The 12,666-nt window shown below is 45.5% G+C and overlaps 1 protein-coding gene across 1 annotated transcript in view; it reads right to left on the minus strand.

Moving 5' to 3' along the window:
* Positions 1-12,666, minus strand: part of LOC147122548 (glutamate receptor ionotropic, delta-2-like) — a 1,303,876-nt gene that overhangs the window by 411,860 nt on the left and 879,350 nt on the right. Inside the window, 1 exon segment of the mRNA XM_086006579.1 lies at positions 540-593. Coding sequence (XP_085862705.1) covers positions 540-593 — 54 coding nt within the window.

Here is a 12,666-nt window from a genome sequence, read left to right on the forward strand (position 1 = left end):
TGACAGCGCGCCTCTTTAAAACCAGCCTGGTGACTCAGCCCAAACAGACAAAATAAAAGGTTTCCAATGACAGATTCCCGGCGACCAGAAGCTTTGCCAAGGAACCAAAAGTATGAATGAGACAAAGCAACACTGCTGCGACATATTCACTGGGCTGACAAAAGGGGGCCCAGTATTTCGAACAGGAAACTCTCCAGCACATAATCGCAGGCAGGGGGTTGGGGGGGGGGGGGGGCGCGGGACGACTAAGGCCGCTCAGCAGGGTAGCACTGCCAATTATCACGCACAAGGATTATAAAGCATAATTCTCATTCCATTTGTATCCGTTAGATTCTGCGCGGTGTCCCTTTAACTTTGCATGAGGCAACAGGGACCATTAGTAAGCAATGGGGACTCGGGGGAGGGGGGGGTGAGGGGGCTCCTCATATATTCATGCCTTTGTGCTGTTGGGATTAAAAGCAATTAGAATATCTATTGCTACTTGGCAAAACTTCGGTCGAATTTTTGCTTCGCTCCCCCCGCCACACATGAACAATTACCTCATTTATGAAGATCCAGTGACAGTCAAAAGCCACTAGATTGGAGTCAACAACCTGTGGAGTGGAAAGGACCAAGTCTGTCACTCATATACTCATTCCATACAAATGCCATTTGATACATGCAGCCAGAGCTGGAAGGCCCACTGCGGTGCCTCAGTGTTTCGCTGCTCCAACAAATCTCCAACATTTTATTTCCTTCCCCCCAAAAGAGTTTGCATTAAAAAAGGAATCCCTTTATTCATTGACTGAGAAAATACAAGCAGCTCTTCAGTGCTTTTTTTTTTATCTCCAACGTTGGCAGTCAGTTTTTATTTTTTAAAACACCACTGAAGGCGTTCCAACTCGAAAGCCAGCTGACACTCAGTAAGAGCTGAATGGACAGCATTTAATGTTCTTATCGTCAGACATCATCAAAATAAAAAGAGGCAACTATTCAAGCAGCTCCACTTCCGAAAACACAGCAGAAATACCACTTGCGCCATGGGTTCGGCTTAACGTTCTCACTCTTAGCTGTGACAACCATCACTCGCAACAGGGACAGTGGTAACTTGGGAACGTTGCTGCTCTCTTTCCAACTGTAGCTTGTACAGGAAACTCTCTTTTAACCGGCACCTAAATATCCATAAATCTCTCTTAACCGGCAAAATTCAGGAGTAGGTTCAGGTAAGTTTTACTATATATTAGTGGCCATGTAACCGGGGTTCCTGGATCTGTGGCCGTGTAACCGGGGTTCCTGCACCTGTGGCCGTGCAACAGGGACTCCTGGATCTGTGGCCGTGTAACCGCGGTTCCTGCACCTGTGGCCGTGTAACCGGGGTTCCTGGATCTGTGGCCGTGTAACAGGGACTCCTAGATCTGTGGCCATGTAACTGGGGTTCCTGGATCTGTGGCCATGTAACCGAGGTTCCTGCACCTGTGGCCGTGCAACAGGGACTCCTGGACCTGTGGCCGTGTAACCGGGGTTCCTGCAGCTGTGGCCGTACAACAGGGACTCCTGGATCTGTGGCCATGTAACCGGGGTTCCTAGATCTGTGGCCATGTAACCGAGGTTCCTGCACCTGTGGCCGTACAACAGGGACTCCTGGATCTGTGACCGTATAACCGGGGTTCCTGCACCTGTGGCCGTACAACAGGGACTTCTGGATCTGTGGCCGTGTAACCGGGGTTCCTGCACCTGTGGCCGTACAACAGGGACCCCTGGATCTGTGGCCGTGTAACCAGAGCTCCTGCACCTGTGGCCGTGTAAGGGGCTCTCGTACCTTGGTAAGTATACCTCTGTGTAATCTGGACTTTTTGATCAACCGGCACCACGCCGGTCCCGTCGGTGCCGGATAAAAAAGAGTTTCCTGTAGTTGAAAGTGGCCCCTTTCAAACATCTGAAAGTTGCCACCTACAAATCACTCACATTGTCTTGCATTTCAACAACAACATGCATTTATATAGCGCCTTTAACGGAGTAAAACGTCCCGAGAATGATGTAGAATTTACAGCCATTCAGCCCGTCTGGTGTTTATGCTCCACACGAGTCTCCTCCCACTCCATTTTACTTCGTCTCTCGCCCCATCATGTCAGACACGTCACCACCTTCTTAATCCCTCTCTCTCTCTGTACCAGACGCAGAGTTGATGCCCACTGAGATCACCCGAGGTCTCACGAGATTCTGAGAAGCTCTGCATCCGTCAAGCCAGTCGAATGAAAGGTATCATATACTGTACATTGTACGCGTAGCCTGCACCAGTGAGCCAACACAACAGGCCGTGTATTTATTGAAGCTGAAAGCTGTCTTTATGCTAAGGCAGCGAGCTTTCAACTGCATCGGCACTAGATTATAAAGAAACACTCCAACTTCTGTTAAAGACTCTCGGTTGCTTGGCGTGCTCAAGCCATTAATAAAAAGCATCGATACTTTCTGGGTTTGCTTGTCAACAGGAGATTACATTCTGATCTTATCTGATCTATTTGGCTTTGTGCAATAGTGACTGTTTACTCTATGTTTAGTTAAGTGCACTTTCTTTGTTCTTTTGTAGATTTATCTTCAACATTTATAAGGCGAATGAAATTTTGCCCATGCTTTGGAACTGTGCAGTATATAAATCAATGTCTGTCCCATTTTAAAGCCACACTCAGGTTGATTATTTCAGATAGAGCTGAAGATACAATGTGGATGATTTCTGGCAAAAGCAAGAGCCACTTTAATGGAACCTAAAGTCATAAACATGGCCTGATTGTGGAACAAGTCCACATCACTGGATTGCTGATCGCTAGAATTTTATTGCAGTCAGATCCAATCCTAAAGCGAGATTACAAATCTCTGTTTCGAATAAAAATACAGCTTACCCCAACTGTATGGTGGCATCGTCTAGGCACATTGACAGAGAAACAGACTTGCATTTATATAGCACCTTTCACGACCACTGGGCGTCCCAAAGCACTTTACAGCCACTGAACTACTTTTTGAAGTGTAGTCCCTGTTTTAATGTAGGAAATGCAGCAGCCAATTTGCACACAGCAAGCTCCCACAAACAGCAATGTGATAATGACCAGATAATCTGTTTTTAGTGATGTTGATTGAGAGATTAATATTGGCCAGGACACCGCGGAGAACCAGTGCCATGGGATCTTTTACGTCCACCTGAGAGAGCAGACGGGGCCTCAGTTTAACGTCTCATCCGAAAGACGGCACCTCCGACAGTGTAGCACTCCCTCAGTATTGCACTGGAGTGTCAGCCTAGATTTATCTGCTCAAGCCTCTGGAGTGGGACTTGAACCCACAACCTTCTGACTCAGAGGCAAGAGTGCTACCAACTGAACCACAGCTGACATTGGCGATTCCAATTCCAAAATGGCAGTACAAAGCAATACTCCAGTTAGCCAAATAACATGTTTTACAAATTTACTATCAGTTAAGATTTCTCAGACAAGCTCTGGAGATTAATACTTTAATGATGGCAGTTGGGACCGGCAGTTCCTTCAACATTGAAGTGTGTGGATTTAGTGCTTTGCTACGCACCTTTGAGATTTCTTTTATGCTCCCTGAAGACACATCAGTAAAATACTCCTGAGGAAGACTTTGACAAAACATCACAACATGTCAAGATAGCACTGCATTCTCATGACCGTGTAGCAGTTACTTTTTATGGTAGCATCATATCTAACACCCTAAACATTCACTCCCTCCACCACCGGCGCACCGTGGCTGCAGTGTGTACCATCTACAAGGTGCACTGCAGCAACTCGCCAAGACTTCTTCGGCAGCACCTCCCAAACCCGCGACCTCTACCACCTAGAAGGACAAGGGCAACAGGCGCTTGGGAACACCACCACCTCCAAGTTCCCCTCCAAGTCACACACCATCCTGACTTGGAAATATATGGGCCGTTCCTTCATCGCCGCTGGGTCAAAATCCTGGAACTCCCTCCCTAACAGCACTGTGGGGGTACCTTCACCACACGGACTGCAGCGGTTCAAGAAGGCGGCTCACCGCCACCTTCTCCCAAGGGAAATTAGGAACGGGCAATAAATGCTGGCATTGCCAGCGATGCGCACATCCCGTGAATGAATTAAAAAATCCCTCTAGTCAGTTTAGCATTGTCTGCACATCTGACCAATTTGCATTGAATTTATGAATCCATTCACCCACTGATTCATACCCTTCAGCCAATTTCTACATAGTTTTATCTTGAAATCCTACAACTTCAAAATTATGTGCCAGCCGTGTATGCAAATCTTTGTCAAAAGCTTTCTGGAAGTTTAGCTACATTCTATAATGCAGCTTTCCATGCCAGTCCACTGGATATGTCAATAAACCAGCTTTATTCATAGAATTACACAGAATTTATGGCACAGAATCAAGCCATTCGGACCAACTGATCTATGCCAGTGTTTATGCTCCACACGAGCCTCCTCCCACCCTACTACATCTAACTCCATCTGCATATCCCTCTATCCCTTTCTCCCTGCTTTACTTACCTAACTTCCCCTTAAAGGCATCTATGCTATTTGCCTCAACCGCTCCAAGCAAGTTCCACATTCTAAGCATTCTCTGGGTAAGGAAGTTGATTTGTTGGATTTATTAGTAACCATCTTATATTTATGACCCCTATTCATTCTCAAGATGTGATAGCAGCTTTTTATAAAAACTGAATTCAAATTCTCAAACTGCCACAGCAGGATTTAAACTCATGTTCTCTGAATTATTAGTACAAACCTGTTGGATTACTTGTCCAGGAACATAACCATTAGTCTACCATACCAATTCTTGGTACAGTACATGGTTGGTAGCAGCGTGCAGGATTGTGTTGTTAATCTGAAAGAGATGTACTCTGAGGCCGAGGGGGAAGTCACAGCAGCCTTGAACTCATCTTCCTAAAGCTATTTCTCAATTACAAGGTTTGCTGCCTTTGACAAAAGATAATTATTGTTTCTATTTTTCCCAACAGACTGGTTACTCAATGAAGAGGGTGACAGAACACAATTAGGAGTAAATGATCCTTTCGGCTTGATGTAGAGCTGAGGCTTTTTCCCAGGCTGATTCTATCCTATCACAAGTGCTTCGCTATACAGCATGCGCAACATGAGCAGATTTCAGTTTTGGACAATGTCCAATGATTTGCAGTTACTTCTGGCATTTTTAATCTGTTTTGCTGTCCCAGTGTTTCAGTGGAGCCAACCTTCCTGGTGCGGGGCACCTCGCGGTGTGCGCCGTTCATTGGAATTTTTCCTGCACCCTTTCAGCTTGTATATAATTTGTTCCTTTTCTGGGCTGGAGAGGTTGATTGGCATTGCGTTATCATGTCATTGAAAGGGCACTTGTGCTATTAAATTTGAGCACCAACTTTCTGCGGTGAGTTTAATGGTCAATTATTGTGCAGTAATAATAATCCAGCAATTTCTTAATAATAACGGGGAGGCTAAGGGCGAGAGGCCATTTGTGCAAAGGTAATGGCGGGGCAGTGCAGGTCGACCAGAGATTCGCAACTCACGCCCTATCACTTCTTCGCTTGAACTTGCTGGCTGGGCCGATTTGGGCTTTGATAACGGCGTGCGTGTGAACTAGCTGTGATTTTTCCAGGAAGGTTTGTTTCTTAATTGGTAATCAATTGCTTTCTAAATTCCTGTAAGAGTGCATCAACTTGAGCCCATCCGAATCCCTGCTGCTTGTCTCCTAACTCCCACCAAGTCCCGTTCACCCATCACTCCTGTGCTCGCTGACCAACATTGGGTCCCACTCTGTCTGCCACTCCGGCAATCCCTCGAATTTAAAATCCTCATCCCCGTTTTCAAATAACCTCCAGGGCCTCACCCCTCCCTATCTCTTTAGCCTCCATCAGCCATACAACCCTCCGAGATCTCTGCGCTCCTCCAAATCTGGTCTCTTGCGCATCCCCGATTTTAACTGCTCTACCATTGGCGGCCATGCCTTCAGCAGTCTAGGCCCTGAGCTCTGGAATTGTCTCCCTAAACCTCTCCGCCTCTCTACCTCTCTCTCCTCCTTTAAGACGCTCCTTAAAAACTATCTCTTTGACCAAGCTTTCTGCCCTATCTCCTTAAGTGGCTCGGAGTCAAACCTTGTTTGATAATCGCTCCTGCGAAGCGCCTTGGGACGTTTTACTACGTTAAAGGCGCTATATAAATGCAAGTTGTTGCTGTTGATGCGCTGTGAGCAGTTGCATGGAGCCTCACCGATATTCAGGGAGACTTAAAAAGGAGGGAGCGCCACCTCAGTAATATGAGCTGGAAGAGACTGCAACCTACTCCAGTCTGATTATAGTGAGATGTCCATTAGTGGCAGCTCTAACCTGATCCCGAGTCAGAGTGAATGAGCTGCAAGAGCAAAAGCGAAGAACCCACTTATCAGGAAGTGCATTAAAGCAATTCTCTTTTTTGAAAATCCTAGGAACATAATGAATCATTTTTAAAAAATATATATATTTTCTCTCCCTTTTATATCTTCTGAATGAATGCAAAATTCTATTCCTGACCAAGAGAGCAGGTTCGTGACTCACTCCCAGCCCTATGCCTATGCTGCCCTTGCGCTGGGAGTTTGCACACACATATAACAGCAGAGCAAATCGATTCACTCTTTCACTTTTCCTCTCTCCCTGTGAGGGAGTGCTTGGCACATTACATGTTTAACCTCGTTTGCTCTGCAGCGATCAGGGGCTCAACGTGTGACATACTGTGGGCGCAAGCATGTGACCTACTGCTTAGCACAGCAACAACAACTTGCATTTATATAACCCCTTTAACGGAGTAAAATCTCCCAAGGTGCTTCACAGCAGCATAATCAGACAAATATTGACACTGAGCCAGAGTCGGAGACATTGGGACAGGTGACCAAACGCTTGGTCAAAGAGGTGGGTTTTAAGGAGCGTCTTGAAGGGGGAGGGGGAGGTGGAGAGGTGGAGTGGTTTAGGGAGGGAATTCCAGAATTTAGAGCCTAGACAGCTGAAGGCGTGGCCGCCAATGGTGGAGCGAAGGAACTCAAGGATGCACAAGAGGCCAGAATTGGAGGAGCGCAGAGATCTGGGAGGGTTGTTGGGCTGGAAGAGGTTACAGGAATAGGGAGTGGGGGGCGGGGGTTGGGTCGGCAACCTATTTTCCCACCGTTCTACAGGGACCAAGGAACCTGCGCTATTTCAACAGTAACAACAATGAAAGGGCGGACGTGAAGGAAGATTGAGCCATTTTGACTATGCGAACTGCCCGAGAAGCCAAAGTGAGCTTCTACACAGATTGCCCAGCTTATGCCACCAATGTGATGGGACTGTCACCTCAGCCTCAGGATAGTGACCATGCTTCCCTTTCATCACTGCGATTAGAAATTTTAACTCTGTTTTCCTCCTGAGGTTTTCGATGATTTTGGATTTTAGAATCACACATTTTTTTTTTTTTGGTGTTTGTTATTTTATTTTCTCCTTCCCTTTAAGTCTGACCATCCCCACGCCCCCACATAGAAAGGCAAACTGCCGTGAAGTGACCTCGTGGCCTCTGTCGTTGATACCGATGCAGCCTGAGGTGATTCGCTCCAGTCTTCACTCTCTCCCTGACACAAGTATCTGGCCTCAGCTCTGCACCGACCAACACTGGGATTACTGACATGAGGAATGCACCATATGAAAGAAAATGAGGGAGTGCGGGTGTTATGTCTGACATTTGGTGATAGGCACTCGATTGCCTTGGCCTGAGCACATGGCGTTTGACAGTGCTGTTATCATTGTATTGTGTATAGGTATTCGATTGCTTGTGCCTGGAAGTGTGTGTGTGTGGCAGCCATGATTAAAGCAGCATGAACTGAACTCACTGACGGTCTCTGGATTATCTTTGCAAACACAACAGCGGGCACATAACAACTCTCAATTCTCCATAAAATCCAAGTCCAAACAAGACTTGAATACTGCTCCCATATCTGGGAGGCTTTTCTAACACTTCTAGAAACAGGACACCTGTGATATCATCAATCCTCTTCTCATCTCTAAACTCCTACCTCTCTTTTAATGTTGTAATGTAGGAAACGCAGCAGCCAATTTGCCCACAGCAAGCTCCCACAAACAGCAATGTGATAATGACCAGATAATCAGTTTTTTTTTGTTATGTTGATTGAGGGATAAATATTGGCCAGGACATTTGTTTTCCTGAGAATGATAGTGGAGAAGACTTCATTATGAGGAGAGATTACATAAACTAGGCTTGCATTCCCTGGAATATAGAAGGCTAAGGGGTGATTTCATTGAGGTTTTTAGGATTTTGAAAGGAATTGGTAGTGTAGATAGAGAGAAACTTTTTTTGCTGGTGGTAGGGGGTGGGGGGTGGGTGGGTGGTGAATCTAGGACAAGGGGACATAACCTTAAAATCAGAGCCAGGCCATTCAGGAGAGGAGCTTTGAAACATTTCTGCACACAAAGGGTGGTAGAAGTGTGGAACTCTCTTCCCACAGAAAGCAGTAGATGCTAGCTCAAGTACTCATTTTAAAGCTGAAATCGATAGATTTTTGCTAGACAAGGGTATAAAAGGATATGGAGCCAAGGCAGGTGGATGGAATTAAGATACAGATCAGCCACGATCTAACTGAATGGTGGAACAGGCTCGGGGAGCTGAATCTCCTCATCCTACTCTTACGTTCATATATCTCACTTTGATATAAAATCTAGTCTCCCTTTGGTAGGATAGAGTTTCCAACCCCCCCCCCCGCCCCGTCATGAAGGCTCTTTATTAAGGTTCACCTGGGTTAATCGCTGTAGGTTATTATTCAAAGCCTGAGTTTGTTCTTTGCTGCCATCAGTATTCACGTTCAATTTCCATTCACTTAAAAGAAACATTCCCTTATCAGCTATTGACTCCAATGAGATTAAACGCAGTACAGTTTTGACTAAAAACCTAAAAATTCTTATCAGCTAAATTGGAAAGTTTCCAGCTGTGTTGCATCTAACTTAACCAGCAGCGAGAATAGATTCAGAACAAATCAGTCTCTGTAAACATAGAATTGTATCAGCTGTTCAGGTGAGAGATGCATCTAGGTAAATACAATGCACTGTCACACGTTATAGGATGGATTCTCCCAGACACTATAAAAAAAAACGACTGCAATTTGTTTTATTATTCTTTCTAAGTGCCGAGCTTTCCCTTCAGAATTCAGTTAGGAACATGAAGTAGATGAAGGGCATGATATGAGGTTATCAAACACCCAAAAGCAGTCTGTCCCTTCTCTCTTTAATGCCACAGCATTTGCACGAAAGAATTTTGAAATGTCACAGCTTGAAAACATCCTCTGGTGACATTATTCTGGTCTGGCAATTCAGCTGGGACTGCGCAGTACCCCTTTCTCTGCTTGGTTACAGCAGTGGCTACACTTCAAAAGTACTTCATTGGCTGTAGAGCACTTTGGGACGTCCTGAAGTCATGAACGGCGCCAAGTGATATGAATGTAGGAGGTGTGATCAGTAAGTTCGCAGATGACACAAAAATTGGTGGAATGGTAAATAGCGAGGAGGGAAGCCTCAGGCTACAGGACGATATAGACGGGTTGGTTAGATGGGCAGAACAGTGGCAAATGGAATTTAACCCTGAAAAGTGTGAGGTGATGCATTTTGGGGGAGCTAACAAGGCAAGGGAATACACAATGAATGGTAGGACCCTAGGAAGGACAGAGGATCAGAGGGACCTTGGTGTGCATGTACATAGATCCCTGAAGGCAGCAGGGCAGGTAGATAAGGTGGTTAAAAAGGCATATGGGATATTTGCCTTCATTAGCCGATGCATAGAATATAAGAGCAGGGAGGTTATGATGGAGCTGCACAAAATGCTAGTTAGGCCACAGCTGGAATACTGTGTGCAGTTCTGGTCGCCACACTATAGGAGGGATGTGATTGCATTGGAGAGGGTGCAGAGGAGATTCACCAGGATGTTACCTGGGCTGGAGCATTTCAGCTATGAAGAGAAACTGGACAGGCTGGGGTTGTTTTCCTTAGAGCAGAGAAGGCTGAGGGGGGACCTGATTGAGGTGTACAAAATTATGAGGGGCATAGATAGGGTAGATAGAAAGGAACTTTTCCCCTTAGTAGAGGGGTCAATAACCAGGGGGCATAGTTTCAAGGTAAGGGGCAGGAGGTTTAGAGGGGGTTTGAGGAAAAACTTTTTCACCCAGAGGGTGGTTGGAATCTGGAACTCACTGCCTGAAAGGGTGGTAGAGGCAGGAACCCTCACTACAGTTAAGAAGCATTTAGACGAGCACTTGGAACACCATAGCATACAAGGCTACAGACCAAGTGCTGGAAAATGGGATTAGAATAGACAGGGCTTTTTGGCCGGCGCGGACACGGTGGGCTGAAGGGCCTCTTTCTGTGCTGTATAACTCTATGACTCTATAAGTCTTTTATGGCTTTACTAAATAAATTTTGTCCTATATCAGACGTGTCAGACTTGGCTCAGTGATGGCACTCGTGCCTTTGAGTCAGAACGTTGCGGGTTCAAGTCCCACTCAAGAGACTTGAGCACGTCATCCAGGCTGACACTTCAGTGGAGTACTGAGGGAGCGCTGCACTGTCGGAGCTGCCGTCTTTCGGATGAGACGTTGAACCGAGGCCCCCGTCTGGCCTCGGAGGTGGACGAAAAAGATCCCACGGAACAATTTGAAGAGGAACAAGGGAGTTCTCTCTGGTGTCCTGGCCAATATTTATCCCTCAACCAGCATCACTAGAGACAGATGATCTGGTCATTACCACATTGTGGAAATTAACTGCTGCTTTTCCCACACTGCAACAGTGACTTCACTTCAAAAGTGCCTCATTGGCTGTAAAAGCACTTTGGGATTTCCTGAGTTTATGAAAGGCGCTATAGAAATGCAAGTATTTCTTCATCTGTGTACCACCAAAGTGTGATTTCTCTACACTTCTGTTGCACACACAACAGACTTAAGAACTTGCACACCAATATTTTGTCTGCTATTTGTCTGAGTTTTTCTTTTTTAAAGTAATTGTTTATTTAAAAATGAAGCGTTTGAAAACTTGATCAGTCAGTCCTGCCTCCTTCTGTTAGCTATTATTGGCCTGGTTAGGAGATTAGTTAGGCGGTACAAGACAGAGAGTAGGGACAGTTAGTATTTGATGGAAGTGACTACTGGTGTCCCTCAAGGATTTGTGCTGGGACCTCAATTATTCACTATATTTATTAATGACTTAGATACGGAGAACCATATATCCAAGTTTGTCAATGACACAAAGATTGGTGGGATAGTCAGTAGTGTAGACAGAACAGAAAATTACCAAGAGACATTGATAGATTAAGTGAGTGGGCAAAACTGTGGCAGATGGATTTCAACAGAGCTAAGTGTGAGGTCATCCATTTTTGACTAAGAAAGGATCGATCCGAGTATTTTTTTAAATAGTGAAAAGCCGGGAACAGCAGAAGTCCAAAAAGATTTAGAAGTCCATGTACACAGATCACTAAAATGTAGTAGTCAGATAAAAAAATAATCAAAAAGGCTAGCCTTGAGGGCTTGAATATAAATGGGAGGAAGTTGTGCTACTGCTATACAAAGCCTTGATTAGATGACATCTGGAGTACGGCGTACAGTTCTGGGCACCTCATCTTAGAAAGGATATATTGACCTTGGAAGATGTACAGCGCATCTTCACCAGAACGTTACCAGGGCTCCAAGGGTTAGATAGTGAGGAGAGAAGACATAAACCAGGCTTGTATTCCCTGGAATATAGAAGGCTAAGGGGTGATCTGATTGAGGTTTTTATGATTTTTGAAAGGGGTAGATAGAGAGAATATTTTTCTGCTGGTGGGGGGTGTCATGAATCAGTCATTCATGAAAGACTTATGAAATAATACTGAGCAGCCTAAGGGTGGCGCTGTCCAGGGAGAGTATAAATACACGGGCACGGGCCCAGCTTGTGCAGGACATTCTTAACAGGAACTAGTGAAGGACACAACTAGACCTCCATGTTGTAAAACAGTTGATTAAAGCTTTGTTTAACGCTTAGACCAAGTGCCTTGTAGTTTTCTTATGTCAGGGGGGGGAGTCTAGGACAAGGGGGACATGACCTTAAAATCAGAGCCCAGCCATTCAGGAGAGAAGTTAGGAAACACTTCTTCACGCAAAGGGTGGTAGAAGTGTGGAACTCTCGCCCACAAATAGCAATAGATGCCGGGGCTCAGTTAATAATTTTAAATCTTTGCTATCCAAGAGTCTGAAGGTTCATGGAGCCAAGACGGGTGGATGGAGTTAAGATACAGATCAGCCACGATCAATGTTCCCTCTCATTTTATTTATCCCCCCTGCACGGGCCCTGTAAATTTGCAGCACGGTCGCGCATGCGCAGTATCCCTTCCAGCGGCAGCGGCGATTGGTGCGCAGCTGCGCACTTTAGGATGGAGATTGGCCATGATCTAATTGAATGGCGGAAGAGGCTTGAAGGGCTGAATGGCCTCCTCCTGTTCCTATGTTCTACTTTAGCTGTTACGATGGGAACAGTGGCAAACACGACAGTCAGTCGATCGTGTTTGTACCACATTCTGTGCAACGTTTTTTTTTGCTGCCTCCATAGACGTTTAGTCCTCAATGTAAATTCACCCTGGAGTATTTATTTAACAAATCGATCACCGGTTGAAGATGTAATGCCAT

Source organism: Somniosus microcephalus, chromosome 2 (assembly GCF_052327205.1).
Source record: "Somniosus microcephalus isolate GS21.2 chromosome 2, FLI_Smic_1.0, whole genome shotgun sequence".
NCBI lineage: Eukaryota > Metazoa > Chordata > Chondrichthyes > Squaliformes > Somniosidae > Somniosus > Somniosus microcephalus.